The sequence below is a fragment of the Rhamphochromis sp. 'chilingali' genome (assembly GCF_963969265.1).
Source record: "Rhamphochromis sp. 'chilingali' genome assembly, chromosome: 7".
Taxonomy (NCBI): Eukaryota; Metazoa; Chordata; class Actinopteri; order Cichliformes; family Cichlidae; genus Rhamphochromis; species Rhamphochromis sp. 'chilingali'.
In genome coordinates this window covers 14,838,807-14,856,382 of record NC_137934.1, presented here as the reverse complement: position 1 = coordinate 14,856,382, position 17,576 = coordinate 14,838,807, and the positions used below count along the sequence as shown (strand labels likewise).

Below are 17,576 nucleotides of genomic sequence, written 5' to 3'. Positions count from 1 at the left end.
AGTCTCCTGAATCTGATAACAGGATTCCTCCTCTTTGGTTTTGGTTTTTGGCAGTGCGTTGAGGAATTCTGGAGCCCACCCTATCAGGAGAAATACCTTAGATACAGTTCTGTGAATACATGTAGTGTGAAATCATCACGTAAATGTTTTCACACTGTCGAGATCTATCCATGTCTGCTTTTTTCCCCACTATTTTAAATCGTTTTGTTGAATTATGAGAAGGGAGGAGGACCGTGTGGTGCTCCAGGTTTTGTTTCGGCTCTCCGCCTCTTTAAGTCTGCACCACATCTGATACTTTGGGCCTTTGTCGTTTGCACCGCAGTGAGTGCTCTGCTCCACATTTTGCTTGGCTGTTCTCACCACACGGGCGCTCACCCGTGGCTGCGTAAAAAGCCGCTGCGCACCGCTTCGGAAATGTAGTTTTGCGCGTCCCCGGCGGTCTCCAAAAATGGACCTAAAATCCGAACTCCTGAAGTCCATCTGGTACGCTTTCACGTCGCTGGACGTGGAGAAGTGCGGGAAAGTTTCCAAGTCGCAGTTAAAGGTAAGGAGAATTTTAGTGCGAGACGTTTTTAAGATCAGGAAACTGAGACCGAGGGGCGTCCGCTGGAGAGAGCACAGAGACAAACACAAACGCTTTATATTCTTGCAGTTTTACTTTGGTCATCACTTCGACTCTGTCTAAAGTCAGAACTCAAACGTAGTGGTGTGTACGTGTGGTGGCATACTGTGCGTGAATTCGTGTTGTAATCAGAGGAACATGAGACACGCAGACAGATTAAAAGCTCGCACTCAAATCCAGATCTTTTCAGACATTAACAGACGTTTAGCCTGTTCAGAGTGGAGGTGAAAGTCCAACCTTATCATGGCCTTGATACCACACAAAATTGTCAGGGTTTCTAAATAAAAGACGAATATTATGTTTTGCCTTCTTTTCCCCTCGGTAGGTTTTATTTTGCCTGTTAACTTGCTTTCCCTCCACTCCCTACATGCCTAACTGACCCCCCCCTCTTGGTTAGAAGAATCCAGGGAAATAGCAGAAAGCTGCCCTGACATGCTTACTCACTGGTGACTAGCTGCCTGTGCTTGTGAGCGTTTGTTTGCTGATATGTGAAGAAACAAGGGAGTGTGCGGGAGTTGTGCTTAGTTTTATCCATCCACTTATGCTGTATGTCTGTTTGAATTCTCCAGGTGCTGTCCCACAACTTGTACACAGTGTTGAACATCCCACATGATCCCGTTGCTCTGGAGCAGCATTTCCAGGATGATGATGATGGACCAGTGTCTAATCATGGCTACATGCCCTACCTCAGCAAATACATACTGGATAAGGTAATGTAAAAAATACAATCTATGCAAAGGGTTTTCCTTCAGCTGCAGTTATACTTGTATTTATGTTGTTCAAAACTCTTACGAACACATCACTGAGCAGTACCTTTACCCTCGATCTCATGCTCCTTCATTACCACGATCATTAACTTAAGTTTATGTTTACATTGCGTGCCAGCTGGTCGTGCAGTACTGTGTGCCGATCTGCAGTTGAATGACATTCCCATTTCATGCAGTATTTACTCAGTTTCGAGTAACACTTGCAAAAACCTACAGTACCCGGCTAACTTAAAAAGAAATTCAGAACCGACTAGTTGTTGGTTTTGGACTTATTGAGATGAGGAAAATATAGCCCTTATATCTATTTTACATTTTCCCTTTAATTTAACCTAGCTGTGCCTGAATACTTCCAGCTAGTACTTTATTAACAGTTCAGTCAAACCCCCTGGGTTTTGTTTTGTCAGGTTTTTCTTTGTTTGTAACTATTGTTACATTGCTTACAACCAGAAATGAAGATTACAAAGCGAGATTAGTTAGCAGGCTATCGTGATCTTAAAGTCAGACATTCCAGCGACACAAAGGTCGACTCTCTTTTGACATTATGCTGAGACCGTAACGTGGTCGGGCAGTTTATGTTCAGAGTTTCAGTTTTGAAAGCCCAACATTCTCTGCTGAAGAAATACGTGTTAGCTAGCCTAATAGTCACACTGTGCTTCAGAGCTGCCTTAAACCTTCGGCACAGATTCAACAAGATGCTGGAAACATTCCCCAGAGATTATGGTGACATGATAGCATCACACAGTTGGTGCACATCTCCCATTCCACTACATCACAAAGGTACTTTATTGGATGGAAATCTGGTGGCTGTGGAGGCCATTTAATTCAAGTGAACTCTTTATCATGTTACAGAAACCAGTTTGAGATTATTTGAGCTTCGTGACATGGAGCATGGAAGCATCCATCAGAGGAAGTGTACACTGTGGTCATAAAGGGGTGGATATGGTCAGCAAAAACAAACAAACAAACAAAAAAAACTGTAATTTTTTTAAGCACACGTTGAATTTGACTATTTACACTTTATGAAAACCTCTCTCAAAAAACAGAAAATGTACTGGCAGAAAATCACTGGGACTTTTTCAATTTTTATAGCGCAGCTGGGTTCTTTTTACAGTGACTCTCAGGTAGGCTGCAATCTTTCAGTGATTCTTAGTTGGTACTCAGGGGTAAAAGTGTGTCAAAAAAGTATTCCCACCACTATTACATCAACAAAAAATACTTGTCACAGCAGAGATCAAAACTCCTCAGACCAGAAAACATTTTCCCAATTATATTTTGTCCTGTTTCGGTGAGCCTGTGTGAATTACAGCCTCAGTTTCCTGTTTTAGCTGATAGAAGTGTGGCCTTCTGCTGCTGTAGCCCATCTATTTCAATGTTTGACTGTTTTGTACATCAGAGATGCTCTTCTCCATACCTTTGTTGTAATGAGTAGTTATTTCAATCACTGTTGAAGCAGTCAAGGGATTTTTTACCACTCAATGTTTTCTCTTTTTCTGACCATTCTCTGTAAACCCCAGAGAATGCTGTGTGGGGAAATCCCAGCAGATCAGCAGTTTTTTGACATAGACTATCTGGCACCAACAATCATGCCATTTAAAGTCACTAAAATCATCTTTCTTCCCCATTCTGATGCTCAGTTTGCACTTCAGTAGGTCGTCTTTACTTAATAATATCTACACGCCTAAATGCATTGATCTGCTGCCATGTGACTGGCTAATTAAATATTTGTGTTAATGAGAAGCCAAACAGGTGTATCTAACAAAATGAGTGCACCTCACTAGCAACATAGCAGTGGAAATGTGTGTCACATTGTCACAGGATTTTCCATGTACTCAGCTGGTGATATTTTTATGCTTGATGCCAATGCTGCTGAAGTCCTTTTTTTACACTGTTAAGAGTTGTAGCTGAGTTATTGTAACTTAATGATCTTCTGAAGCAGTCAGTCTTATTTGCAGCAGCAGTGTTGTGTTTTACTCTTATATTTATATAAACTTTAGAGATCTTTGTAACCCGTTTCTTCTGACTGCAGCACGCAGTGCTCAGTCGAGTCCCATTTTATATAAGTGTGCACAGAGATTGAAGCAGAAAGCGTGAGTTAATCGAGAAAGATGATAACCAGTGTCATGATAAGAAAGCCAGGCAGTGTTGAACTTCCTTCATAACACACCCCTCAGGAAACAAATAATCTTATGTAAAACTGTTTTAAAAAGTGCAATTTTAGTTTCAGTTCAGAGCATTTCCAGTTTTGCATTTCCAGGTCAAAAAGGGGATGTTTGATAAGGAGAAATTTGATGACCTGTGCTGGACAATGACCATGAAGAAGAACTTCAGAAGGGTGCCACAGGGGACACTGCTATCGGAAAGGGACTGCTTCAAGCTCTTCTGTTTATTCAACCTTCTGTCAGAGGACCGATACCCACTGGTGATGATACCAGAGGAGGTAATAGTTATGAAGAATAAGGAGAGTGAAATGTGTTCACTGAGAATTTGTAGAAACACTTAAAGTTGGAGAGGATTTTATTTTAGGCAACTGCTTGAGGCCTGATTCATTAGGGCTTTCTTGAAAAGGCTCAAATCCACAGTGATTATATTTTAAGTCATTTGTATGCTATAAATGGAAAAATGGACACACATTGTACAAAAAGTTAAACAATTCACTTTTGATTTAAAAGAAACAATTTAAGAGAGTTAGAGGAACAAACACCAGCAACGCTTGTAGTTTTTAGACACTGCTATACCCAAATACCCAAAAAGAAATATAATTTGTGTGTGATGACAGAGTTAGGACAGTTTAAAGATTTTCTCAGTAGGAAAATACAAGTGCAAGTAAGTTAGTTAATGAGGCTCTTCCTTCCTGCACTTCCTCCATAATGCTTTTGGTTTCCTGTCGACAGAGATAAAAATAAACGGCTTCTGTAGAAGTCACTCAGTGAGCTCCTCATGAAGAGTGATATCCCAAAACCACAGAATACAATCTGTGTTGAGTCAGTATTTGCATTGTCGGTGCCGTTAATATTTGGTTTTAGCGATGTGCAAAAAGTTTCGTATACAAATATTTGAATGCTTCTAGGTGGAGTATCTCCTCAAGAAAATCTCCACTGCGATGAGCGAGGAGTGGGATGGGAAGCCCATGGAGGACTTACTATCGCAGGATGCTACAGTGTGGGAAGAGGGAATGTCCGTGTGGACCTTCCTGGAGGATATGAGTGCAGGCCGGCTGCTGAGCGTCACCAGCGCTGAGGCCTTCAGCCTGGCTTTAGATGAGGTGTTCCTGGAGATCTATCACAGCGTTCTCAAGAGAGTGAGTTGTGCTGTGTCACTGGAGCCTATTTGACTGCTCCCTTGACATTTTTGTCTTTCTTTGTTCTTCAATTGATCCCTTGTTTTGTAGGGTTACATGTGGAAAAAGGGGCATGTGCGTAGGAATTGGACTGAGCGCTGGTTTGTGCTGAAGCCCTCCTCCATGGCCTACTATGTCAGCGAGGACTTAAAAGACAAGAGAGGGGAGATCCAGCTGGATCAGAACTGTGTCATAGAGGTTAGTGAGGAAAACTCAGCATGTTTAACTCTTCACCAACCAACGCTGTGACTTACATACATTTTTTGTTTCAGTCTATTCCAGACAGGGAGGGGAAGCGCTGTCTGTTCTGTGTGAAAACCCATAGTAAAACCTACGAGATGAGCGCGCCTGACCAGAAACAGAAAGTGGAGTGGACTCAAGGTGTGTAACTTACAATGTGTGTGCTCATTGGTTTAGTGTGGTTGAAATGTACTGAAGCTTATCATAGTGTATATAAATAATTCCAGGATCTTTCAGATATATTGAGGCCACTTGTCAAACAATCTGTGTTTCATTGGTTGCTAATTATTTGTGTTTCTTTTGCCAATGATTAAGAAAACTTTCAGAAGTCAGCTGAAGCTTATAAAATGTTGACTAAGTCACAGTTACAGCCAGACTCGATAATGCTAAAATAGTTTTCCCTCGATGTTTTGGGTCAGTATCTCCACAATTCATCGTGCCACTTCTATAAGCAGTCACACCTTCAATAAACACTAGTGACTCAGTTCTTTGTCTCCACCATGTTTGACGGAGGACGTTGTCTACATTTCCAAGTTAAACTCAATTTCATCTTTACAATATTTTTCATAACTGTGCAGGCTCTTTTTTATTCTTAGTAATGTTTAACCTGACCTTCCAGTTCTTGAGCGTAACCAGTGCTTTGGACCTTGTTGTAAGCTCTCTGTATTTCCATTCATGAAGGCACCTCTTGATTACAGACTTTAACAGTGATATCTCTACCTATACTCTGATAGGTGTATTTTAGGTTTTCAGCCTAATGATGGCCTCCTTCATTTGCACTGATATCTCTTTGGGTCTCCTCTTTAAAATTACAGATATTATGTCTGCTTTATTTGTCATAAAATAACAAGGGGACTCACTGAAACTGCTTTTTAGCCAATTGGTGTTTTTGAGCATTTGAAAATGGAGGACTGTGTATAAAAATGGCTGTAATTCCTAAAGAGTTAATGCATTATTTTTTCAAAAACCTTTGAATTAAAGGTGAAAGTCTGCACTTCAGTCACGTCTTGATTGTTTAATTTAAAATTTACTGTGGTGTTGGACAGAGATAAAGCACAAAAATGGTCTCTGGTAACTATATAAAAACTGCTTTCAACCATGACTCAGTGCCATTAACTTCCACAAGAAGCATTATAGAATGCAGCTGTCTACGAATGGAGAAAATCAAGGACTTTCTCCTTTTATCAGAAGGAGTTTTAAGAGTTGAGAAAAAAGAAGCAATGACCAAAAACACTGCACAACACTATTAAGCATGGTGCAGGTAGCATCATGATTTTAGGTTATGCAAGTCTCTTAAACAGCTGCAAGAAAAGGTGTGATGGAGGTTGTTGATACTAAATGAGATTTAACTAGTTAGTTACTGCTTCCTGTAATAACAAATTGTGTTTGCCTATGATTGTGACTGAGATAAGGAGCCACATTTCATGAATAATAGGTTCAGACAGCTTGGTAATTTGAAAAGAGGTCACTGACAGAGGGGCACAAAACACCTCTTCTACAAAAAAAGACAAAGAAGTACAAAGTTTGGGTTAAAGTGGACATAACTATTTTTTTTACAGCTCTGCCTTGTAACACTGAGACGCATCTTTTTTTTTTTTTTCATGAAAGAATGCTGCCATGGCTTTCTCATGTAAAAACAAAGTGTACATGTAGTTTGTAACTTTGCTTTGTTCGTAGGCTGTTCATTCTATTTATAGCAGCAAATGTGGTGTCTGCAAAGATTAATGATAGTGTGGCAGCTGATCCAGGTGATAATGAAGGTGATGATGAGGGTTTGCTAAGATGCAACTCATAGCAAGAAGTCTTTTCTGAGGGAAGCTATAAAAGGAATATATTGTTTTTTTAATTGTTTTAATATATTATTTTCTATAGCAAGGCAACAAAATTGCATTACTATTTTTATGTATTCTTTCACTATTCAGCCATTCAGACTGCCCTCCGTCTTCAGAGTGAGGGAAAGTCTTCCCTTCACCATGAACTCAAACTGAAGAGACGGATCCAGCGGGAAAACAGTCAGCGGGAACGCAGCCGGAGCGCCCGCAGCAGCTGCAGCAGCAGGGGCAGCCAATCTGATGACTCGACTATCCATGAGACAGAGAAGACAGAAAAAGAGAAAGACAAACAGGACTTAGAGATTGAAAACATTATCAAGGTAAGTGAGGGCTATAAGAATCTTTTTTTGTAATATTTATTTAATTACATCATGCACCAAACTATCCATGGTAGTGATTATTTAACTAAGTCATAGTGGCACTGGGCAGCTGCCAGTGCAGTTCATTTTGTCCATTTAAAAAGTACCATGTACACTCACTGGCCACATTTTTGTTAGATACACCTGTTGAGCTGCTCATTAGGTCAAATACCTAATCAGCCTATCACATGGCAGCAGCTCAGTGCATTTAGGCATGTATACATTAATAAGATGACCTGCTGAAGGTCAAATGGGATTTAAATGACTTTGAACATGCATTGTTGTTTGTGTCGGACAGGCTTGTCTGAGTATTTCAGAAACTGTACAACCATCTAACCGGTTTATAGAAAATGGTCTGAAATAGAGGAAATCTCCTGTGAGCAGCACTTCTCTGGGAAAAAAATCACTTGTTGGTGCCAAAGATCAAAAGCGGAATGAGCAGATTACTTACAGCTGTAAGGAAAGCAACATGAACTCAAATACCCACTTACTTCAACCAAGTTATCAAGAAGAGCACCGCTGAAAGCACAATACGTTGAACCTCGAAGCTGATGGCCTAGTGTCACCTGCTGGATAGAGGTGAAAACACAAACCAAACAATGGCTCTTTCATCTGTTTCACAGCATGCTCGGGAACTGGAAACTCGCCGAAGGGAGGCAGAGGAGAGAGAGCGGAGGAAGCAGAGGGAGGTGCAGATGGAACTGGAAAGACAGCTGAAAGAGGCTGAGATGGTAAAAAAAAAAAGTTTTCCACTTGACACCAATTATGTACAGAGTCTTTTCTCCTTGACTTTGATCTTTGAGAACTGCAGCAAAATGTTGACTGTCATTATAAAATTCACACCTAGTCTTTAATGATTTGGAAAAATGGTTATGACAGTCCAGGAAAAGGTGATTCAGGAATAGGTCAGTTTATACCGCTCTGTTGGTGCATCTGTTTATGTAGCTGTGTGTGTGTGCATAGATAAAAGACAGCATGCAGGCTGAGATGCAGGTGAAGGAAAAGGAGGCTGAACAACAGAAGAAGAGGATCAGGGAGCTGGAGCTGACACAGCAGCAGCTGGAAGTTGCCCTTAATATGGAGATCCAGGCTCGGCTGGAGGAGGAGAGGGCCAGACTGGAGCTTGAGCGGTAACAATGGATTTCTAACTCTTATTATGGCCCTTTATTATTTTATTTGTGATGGAGATCTGAGATATCCATGAGAAGTATTAACATTTTCAGTTGCTTCTTCCCTTTTTCCCCTCCTTCAGGTTGCTGCAGGCTGAAGATGAAAAGAGGAAACATTTCCAGCTCCTCCAGGAGCAGCAACGTACAATGCAAAACCTCAGCCCCATACAGGAGCTGTCAGATGGCAGTCCCGATGAGGACACCCCCTCAGCCCTCAACTCTGCCTCTCAGGAGCTCCAGGATCTGCAGGCATCTCGCCAAAGAAGTCACCAGCGTCTGGAGGTGAGCAAGTTTGTTTTGACTGGCTTTGTGAGCAGCATCTTATTTAGTGCTCTTCTAAAACAACACTGATGAGGATGCCTGCATGATTTTTGTTTCCAGGAGGTCCAGGAGAGGCTGAGGAATGCCAGTCAACATGTACGGCACTGGAACATCCAGCTGAACCGACTGATGACCCCCATTACTCCTGCAGGTGCGGTATTCACTTTGCCTCTTTGCGGTACAGACTTCAGGAACAGAGTGTTAGTATAGTTAATAACAGTGTAGACCATATAATCTGTCAGATAATTGCATTAAAATGCTACAAAAGGCACCTACCCCCAAACATGTCAAGAGATTAATTCAGTGACTTGAATGAAAGAATCTGACTCACCTCAAGTTAATTAAAACTAGTAAACAAGTAAAATTAAAACTAATTAAGGCTGCTTCACACCCTGGAGGACGGGGCTGTGGCCCCCCCACACTCCCTAGCAGATCGTTACATGGAGAAACCTTTGGAATACAAGCGCGCTGATCCACACAGGTATGCACACGGGTGTTCACTGCTCGTAGACCCAAATTACACCTTTCTTGGCTGCTACTTCGAAGCACATCTGTCCTGCGTGCTGCACAACAACATTGAATATTTAGTATTTACTGCTGTTTACACTTAGCTAGATTAATGCGATGGTGTTGTGTTTAGTATGTTGCTTTGTTTTTTTTTTTGTCTTTTTTTGCTTGTTTTCTATTCTTCTCTCAACAGGTGATCCAGGAGATTTTTTATTTTTTTTCTCCCCCCCTTTCTCACTGTCCCTCTCCCCTTCTGTTTTTCCTTTCCTTCCTCTTTCTTTCTCCCTTTCCTATCTCTCACTCATGTCTGTCCCGTCTGTAACATCTGAAAATAAAATATAATAAATAATAAAAACAAAGATCGACCAAATGGACCAATACGGCAATGCCACGATGATCCATTTGGCAAAGTAAATCCATTGGGTATCCTTGTTGGTCTTCAGACAACAATTCTGACGGCTAAAGAACCAAATGGGACAGGCGAGAAGAAAAAAAGAAAAAAAGAAAAAAAAATTAAAACTAAATCTTATTATGATTTAAACACGGAAATCTTAAAACGAAAAATAACCGCATGCACAGTACAAACAGTGCAGGGGATAGTGCTATATACAAAGCGGTGACAGGGAAAAGGCTCCGGGGAAATCCAGGTAGGGAAAAGACACTTGCTCCTCTTCTGACTCTCTCTCCAAACACTCACACAAAAAGGGAATCTGCTCGGGGAATGCAGAGTCGGGTCCAGGGGATCTATGTACAGAAGGAAACACACGTTAGAGGTTTTGCACAGGGAAGCAAATGAGAACTTGCTCAGAGCCGGGCTGCACTGACGCGAGTCACACACAACGATCCAGCGATGAGTAGAAGCCACTCCCTGGCTTAAATGTTGGCTGCACTGATGAGGCCCAGGTGTTTCCTCTTAAGAGGGGCGTGGGCCGAGGGCGTGAACCCACCATGAGTTCCGCCCTGGCGAGAGAGCAAGAGAGAGAACACTACTAGTCAGCGGCCTGCTGATCCCCTGGCCGTGACAGTGGGGTTCAAATCCCTTATTCAGATTAAGATTTTATGTGACATTACATTGGCAAAAATTACATTTACTTGAATAATGTGAGTATTGGAGTAAGTACTTGAGTAATTTTTGAATAACTTTAATTTTGTAATGTGCATATTTTATGAATAATGATGTTTCAATACTTTAATCTACTGAATAAGTAAGAATTAGACTTAATAATCTTTTTACTTTAAAAAGGGAAATTGTGTACAATCTTTTATTCTCCAAAATGCACATAATAAAAATGTTTTGGGGAATGTATATGCTTTTTAAAAACCAATTGCTTCTTACCTGATGCATGCTATAACTTTCAGCAAAACTGAACTAAAATTTGTTAACAAGCTTACCAAATAAGAAATGTTTTGTGAATTTTCTTTGCAGAGCGACTGGAAAGCCGGCTGTTATCAAAGCCCACATGCCCTAAAAAGGAGGACGCGCTGGCCAGTAATGAGTTCATCACTAAGTTTAAGATAAGAGTTGATCAGAATAGAGGCGATGATGAAAGTCTGGAGCATCAGTTGGAGGCTGCCAACCTGTCTGATGAATCGTTCGAGGCCCAGACAGAAGTCAACGGACAAATATGATCACAGACATTTTAAAAACGCGAGTTGAGAGTTAAGGGGGAAAAATATTGCAATAAGTATATATTTGAATTGCACACTAAGATATAAAGTGATGGCAGCGTGGCAGCGAGCACAGTGTTGCAGGATTTAATTAAAAACACATCTGACTAAGACCAACTGAAATTTAGAGTTGTGTATAATAAAGTTTATTCATGATTAATAAAACAAATCTGTAATATTTTTCTTTCTCTTTTGTCCATTTGAATCTCGCTACAGCTTAAATAAAAGAAAAGAATGTGTTTTGAATAAATTAAACTCTATTCTCTCTTTTTTTCTTTCTTTTTTTCTTGGTGGGTTTTCTTTTGCAATCAAACGCAACATTATACAATTATATAGTATAGTAAGAAATATCCTTTAACTTAATTTAGTATTTGTTTTTTAATTTTTGTTTTTATTGTTTCCCCTTCAGTTTTGTGCTTATAACATGTTCTAATCTGACATATTATGCAGTAAATTATTTTTGCAATAACTTAACAGGCCATTGTGGGAGCCAACATTCACTTATCAAAGACATATTTGTATATTCTGTGGGCTGCTTTATGGTTGTGTCATTTAGAAACATAAGCCACAACAGACTTCCACTGGAGAGTACTTAAAAATGTATTTTTATGTAAAGATATTTTAATAACTACTATATTAAGAGAGAACCTATTGTTACATGGATTAATTGTACAAACTGTAGAGAAATAAGTTTAAGCGTGCAACTTTTTATTCATTTTTAACTGTATTAATGTTTTTATGTTGATACAGCCGCCTCATATCTGTTTCCTCAGTGTTTTTTAAACCATGTACTCCATCCATGAGTAAGAACATGAATAAATTCCTTTCCAAATTTGTAGTTCTTTTTTCCAACTGTTTTGAGTATATATGTAACATTTCTTTACACACAAATGCAGGAATTCTTTTGCACCAAGACGTTAAAGAAATACTAAGAAAAAATGAAAATACTACGTTGCAACCTGTGTGTGTGTGTATATATATCTGTATCTATATAGATATATATGTGTATTCGTAACCTTTTTTCATCATCTAGTTTCCTGTGCCAGATCTTCTACTGATCCACTGAGGCAGACATGTAAAAAAACAGGAACTAAAGCATATTTCTGTATATAAACACGACTTTAAATCTTTATCAACAGCTACTTTAGAGGAAATTCTTCAATAAACTGCAACCAAAGGCTCAACTCAGAGGACAAAACCCAACCTGTTATAAATAGTGTGACAGCAAACTTTCTCTTGTGTAAAGTTACAAATAGGAGTAATTATCCACAGGAGCTTTTATACATAATGAAGTTATAATTCGTCCTGTAGAAATTGTACATTTAAGCTATATAGTTCCCTCTGTGATAACTCTGCCTCTTATTAACTTTTATGCTTTTACAACCCACTATGAGCAAACACTCAGCAACAGTGGGAAGGAAAAACTCCCTTCTTGAAGGAAAAAACCTCTGGTAGAACCAGGAAATCTGTCTAAACTAGTTGGGGGTTAGAGCAACAGATGCAAGTCTTCAGATCATTTGCAGTGTGACTGTCTTTGTGCACACTTTAACCTGATTCAGTTTTCTTATTTGTCAAAATGCACCATGGGTAAAAAAAACAAAACAAAATAGTAATGAAGGAGAATCTTCAGCAAAGATGAATTAAACAAGTTTTATTTTGATCAAATTTTACTTTAAGTAAAACACATCTTTATTTGATGACTTTAATGTCATCAAATAAAGACAGTTTTGATGGAGCTCCTGACCCAGCCCAAGCTCTCTATGAAGACGAGGAAAAACTCCCCAGGGGGCCAGATCGATGGGAAGAAACCTCGGGAAAGCCCATTCAAAGAGAGATCCCCTTTCCTGGGATGGCTGGGGGGGTTACAGGAACTCCGAAAAAGCTAAATTTTTATTTATTTATTTTTTAAGATTGACCCACTCTATCTATTCCTGTCCAACAGAAAAAAGAAAGGAAGTTACTACAATGTATCACACTTACATGATAAGGTGTGAATTGTGTGTTTGTGTGTGTTATCTTAGCCAGGGGTGAAGCTGGAGCTCCTCCAGTGTTGGGCGCTTCTCCGGGACTATAGCTAAACATGCGTCCAAGAAATTCCGGCATTCTTGAAAGAAAGAAAAGATCAAAAAGATGAAGATGATAGTTCTAGTGATCCAAGGCATCAGTGAATGTGGAAGTGTGAAGTTTTCTTACCTGTGGACAGACGCTTTTTGATGCTCAGTTGCTTTGTGAGGAACCTCGCGGTACTAAAGTATCGTGCATGAAGCGCTTCATACAACACCACTCCCATTTGCCACACCGTGGTGGGTCCACACCTGTAGCAGCTCCTAATGTACCACTCGGGAGGGATGTGAAGAGGAGTGCCTAACAAACAGACACAATTGCAATTTCTTCTAAAACAAAAGACACAAATTGTTACATCTGTGAAAAGCAGGAGCAGAATATGTTACCATAGAAGATGCGATACAGAGATCGCTGTTTAACAAAGCAGCTCAGTCCAAAGTCAATGATGCGAACTCGAGGCACATCTGAGCCGGTCTCAATCAGAATGTTTTGTCCCTTGATGTCCCGATGAAAGATGTGTTTCTCCTCAAGTTCCTTTACAGCATCAACTAGTTGCTTCAGAATGACCTGGAAAAGATGAAAAACACAATAATGAGTTAATGCTTTTCTGCCTTGATTGAATGCTGTACAGTCTAAGGCTCTCCCAGTCAACCTACCTTGGCCTTGTCCTCTGGTAAAGCTCTTCCATTTTCTGCTTTGTATTTTTGCAGGTCCACAGCAGGGACAGGTCTCTCCAGCACCAGGATCAGCTCTTTGCCAAAGTCGAACCACTCCAGCAAGGACACAGGTGCTGATATTCCCACTGACCCTTCTGCTTCACCTGCAAGTTTAAGCATAATGGCCACTTCCACCGAGAGCATCTTCCCATTTTCATCCTGAAATATTACAACAAAGTGGATGATGAGGAACGCCGCATTCAATCCAGTAATGTAAAACTAATTCAAGTGTTGGACGCTTACCGCCACTTTGCAGTAGACTTTATTTTTGGGAATGTGTTTGATGGCAACCTAGAAGACACAGAGCATTGGTGAGCATTTCCTCAGTATGACATAATGAAAGGTGGAAACACAGCAGACGTCTCAGTTTACGATATTATCCATTATCTGCGTTACTGCCTGTCTTACTACCATCATCTGAACACTTACTGGAAAACGATCTTCTATCCGGTAGCCAGAAAACACTGCTCCGCAGCCTCCTTCTCCGAGCTGGTGCTCCTCCACATATCTGGCTTGGAATTCACCTGAACAGACAAAACAGCAAATCTTGTTTTATTACAGCTGTGACACAAATTACTCTCCTCTGTAGCCTAAATGTTCCTTCTGCCCTTCCCCTGAATATAAAACCCAAGCTGCTTGCTACTTACGTTTTTGGTCTGCTACTGATTTTTTGTCCTGGTCCACATTCCTTTTTTTTTGCTTGGGTGACTCTCTGTTGTCTCCCGTGGCCTTTCTTTTGCCATTTTTTGTGCACTCCTGTTTGTTGTTCAAGTCTGGAGATGTGGAAAACACCAAAAGCACATCAGCTCACTGGATGATAGACACAAACACTAAACACCAATATCTTAAACCTAGCAACCACACTTAATCTACCCCCTTATTCAACTAATTAGCCTACCTTTACCAGAGTCCAACGAGGAGGATGCTTGCTCCTTGTCACCGCTCGTATGGTCGAGAAGTTTAGCCTTCTTTGCTTTCTTTGTTGTGCCCTCTTCATCTTGCACAACCTTGCGCTTCACTCCTTTGACCACATCTGAGCTGGTGGAAGGACCAGCCTGCTCAGCGACCCTCCTCCTTTTTATTGGGGTCTTCTTTTCAGGACTGGCCTTTCTTTTAGCAGTCCTGCTCTTACAATCTATAAACGACGACAACAACACAGTGGTGAAAAAGAGTCCCCGACATCAGGACTGGAAGCAGTTTGATGGCAAAGAATTTGAAATTGCTTTTGCTTAAATGATCACAAGTTTATTCTTGGGATTAAAAAAACTGACCAGTGCGAATTGATACTAGGTTTACTAAGTCTTAGATCTTGATGACACTTGTTGGTCTGTTTTTACTGTTGAGTCCAAGAATAAACTTATTACATTATTTTACCAAAAGACCGGTAACCTTCCTTTGATTAGACATCTTGTATTAAAGCTATTTTCAATCAAACATATGATTCAATTGCTTCAAAAATGATTCACACAGTGTCAACATTTCTAGGATTTGGATTTTACCAGGTTCTTATTTTATTATTTTACTTACCTTGATCTCCTGAATCTTTCTTATCGGCCGGAGTGGTAATTTTTCTTGTTTCCTTTTTCATTGTAATTTCGGAGACCCTTTAAAATCGAAAATGTAAACCGTAATGAGTTAATATTGAGTTAATATTCCTTCAAATGTGCACCTTTCAAATGCTTGACTTTTCTAACTGAATTCTGTAAGTGAGCTTTATAAGTAAACTCTGGAAACTACGGCAACACAACATAGAATCTTGCCTTTCAGTGACTTCACTGACTGCCAGTAGTTCAAAGTAGTTTACAGAAAAACACTGGCAGACAAAGCCATAATATTTCATATAATTCAATCATTTCATATCAATTAAACAGTTTCTTTCATTATCTTTCATCATTTGTATAAAGACCTCATCTATGGATGACAGTATGAAGATTTGTGGTTGACCACACACTAATAAACACAGTGTCAGCTACATTGTCATCTGATTTAAAGTATTTATTATGTACATTTAACTGTCATGGTACTGAGTCTGTGACCCAGTGTTTTGTGTTTGTTCATTTATATTCATTGATTATTCTTATGTATGTTTTTGGTTCTCTTTATTGTTTTCTTCTTGTGTTATATTCTTAGGCTTTAGGTTTCTGTTACTTTGCCTTGCCCCTGTGTCCCACGTGGCCCATTGTTTTCCTCTGTTTGCTGTTGGGTTGTCTGTGTATCATCCATGACAATTAAATTAAATAGCAAATGCAACTACAATTTCAATGAGATTCATTCCTGGCATTCTACTGCGGTGGCTGAAAGTAGACACCAAGCATTATCACTGTAACTGATGTAAATATTGGACTTGGAGGGGATTCATCTGATAGACTGATGCAAACATTACTGTAGCGACTTCCACAGTCGCTAGAGGCCAGGGATGGAGCCTGCCTATTTGCCTGACACGCTGTCAACTTTACGCAATAATGCAAGAGGTGGAATTGTTTGCTTGTTTATTAAAGTGCTTTGAGAGTTTACAGAGTAATGTCATCAGCTCCTGATTCAGACTCTTAAAACATCACAGGCTCTAATGTAACAAAGCGAAACATGTTGTGCAGCGCAGCGGTCAACAAAAACTACGGCTACCCAGCCCTCCTCTCTGTCAAAAATACGGAGTGGAAACTACAGATATTTGTTTAAAAATGTAGGGAGTAAAAATTAAGTACAGCAAGGAAGTTTTTTTTTTTTACTTTTTTACTTCCTACCTGTGGAGCCAATTAAGCTAAATTTAAGAAGCGCATGTCTGTGTATACTTAAAAGCTCTTATGGTTATTTTCACTTTGTAGACAAATTAAAGCACAGAAAAGAAAAACACGATACATTAGAGCATGACATAATTTGACCTGAGGTGGCGCTGCACCGTGAGAGAGCCTGAACGTCAACCGGAAGAAGACGAGAATAAACTCCGTATAAACAACATGGCGTCTCCCTGTGAGGTTTTTTGTTTTGTTTTGTTTTTTAAATGAACTTTATTTAGAACAATAACAATGACAATCTCAAAGAGACAAGCGACATATTAAATCAATCAGAACAGAATCACATCTCCTGTACACCACAATGAAATCGACAATAACTGAAAGTAAACATACATACATACACACACACACACACACACACACACACACACACATATATACACATACACATACATATATATACATATATATACATATATATGCATATACACATGCATACATACACATCCATATTCACACATCTACATAATAATAATATAAAAAGATGAATAACCAATACAAAAATAAATAACAATAAAAAAAAAGAATGAAAAACAAGGAACAGAAATAAAGAAGACAAGGGGGATCATAAAATCTCTAAAAGTGAGGTTCCATAAACAAGACACATAACTTAAATAAGGGGCTAAGAAAAATCAAACTCTTCTAAAAATCTATGCAATTTGATTGCTTGGGGCTTATTTATTAGCTTAAGAGATTTATGGAACAGGGAGAATTTTGTCCTACCTGGATATAAGGTGTTAACCAAATACCTCCTCAAAAATGGATTATTGCATTTTCCATTAACCAAGTCAAGACCATCTAGTTTAACTTTATGTAAATTTGTAGTCTGTATATTTGAAAAATTGTTCTTTATTGTATTTACAAGGACTGTTGGGATATTCTGTGAAACCTTTTTATAGAGCTCGAACGAGCAACTCATGTCATATTTCTCATTAAGCCTGTTTAATTCAAGTATATCTCCATTTTCATCCATTATATGTGTCACAGACCAAATTTGTTTTGTCATCCATTCGTCCACAAACATAGATTTCCCCCGATTCAATATCACCCTATTATTCCACAATGGAACATTGTGGGGACTAAAGTTATGTTTAAACATTAATTTACAATTTAACAAAACTTGTTGATGAAATTTGGAAAGTTTTATGGGTAGTTTAGAAATGTCAAAATCACATACTAAAA

The 17,576-nt window shown here is 39.4% G+C and overlaps 2 protein-coding genes across 3 annotated transcripts; one reads left to right on the top strand and one right to left on the bottom strand.

Moving 5' to 3' along the window:
* Positions 1-32: 32 nt before the first annotated feature.
* On the top strand, positions 33-11,654 carry LOC308399957 (differentially expressed in FDCP 6 homolog). 2 transcript variants are annotated; one of them, XR_013972278.1, is made up of 12 exons: positions 33-544; positions 1,192-1,332; positions 3,644-3,826; positions 4,457-4,687; positions 4,778-4,924; positions 4,999-5,107; positions 6,889-7,118; positions 7,781-7,888; positions 8,121-8,287; positions 8,410-8,608; positions 8,708-9,801; positions 10,581-10,711. XR_013972278.1 is itself a non-coding variant. In XM_080887410.1 (12 exons), exons 1-12 carry the CDS (start codon positions 449-451, stop codon positions 10,781-10,783), a joined length of 1,905 nt encoding a protein of 634 aa, XP_080743536.1. In that variant the 5' UTR covers positions 33-448; the 3' UTR covers positions 10,784-11,654. The 2 variants fall into 2 exon arrangements, 1 of the variants encoding a protein (XP_080743536.1); XM_080887410.1 differs by having other exon boundaries at positions 8,708-8,798; positions 10,581-11,654.
* A 1,180-nt stretch (positions 11,655-12,834) lies between these two features.
* On the bottom strand, positions 12,835-15,190 carry LOC308399845 (serine/threonine-protein kinase pim-2-like; the record flags this gene model as incomplete). The annotated part of the gene is made up of 8 exons (XM_080887257.1): positions 12,835-12,926; positions 13,016-13,186; positions 13,273-13,453; positions 13,543-13,761; positions 13,846-13,893; positions 14,032-14,126; positions 14,501-14,737; positions 15,130-15,190. 8 exons carry the CDS (start codon positions 15,188-15,190, stop codon positions 12,835-12,837), a joined length of 1,104 nt encoding a protein of 367 aa, XP_080743383.1.
* Between the last annotated feature and the right edge of the window lie 2,386 nt (positions 15,191-17,576).

What these genes read in the sequence shown, in the direction of transcription:
- LOC308399957 (XM_080887410.1), top strand. Translation starts at nt 449, where the DNA reads ATGGACCTAAAATCCGAACTCCTGAAGTCCATCTGGTACGCTTTCACG. An exon ending in AGATTGAAAACATTATCAAG is followed by an intron (nt 7,119 to 7,780) that starts GTAAGTGAGGGC and finishes TCTGTTTCACAG; the next exon opens with CATGCTCGGGAACTGGAAAC. An exon ending in AGCTGAAAGAGGCTGAGATG is followed by an intron (nt 7,889 to 8,120) that starts GTAAAAAAAAAA and finishes GTGTGTGCATAG; the next exon opens with ATAAAAGACAGCATGCAGGC.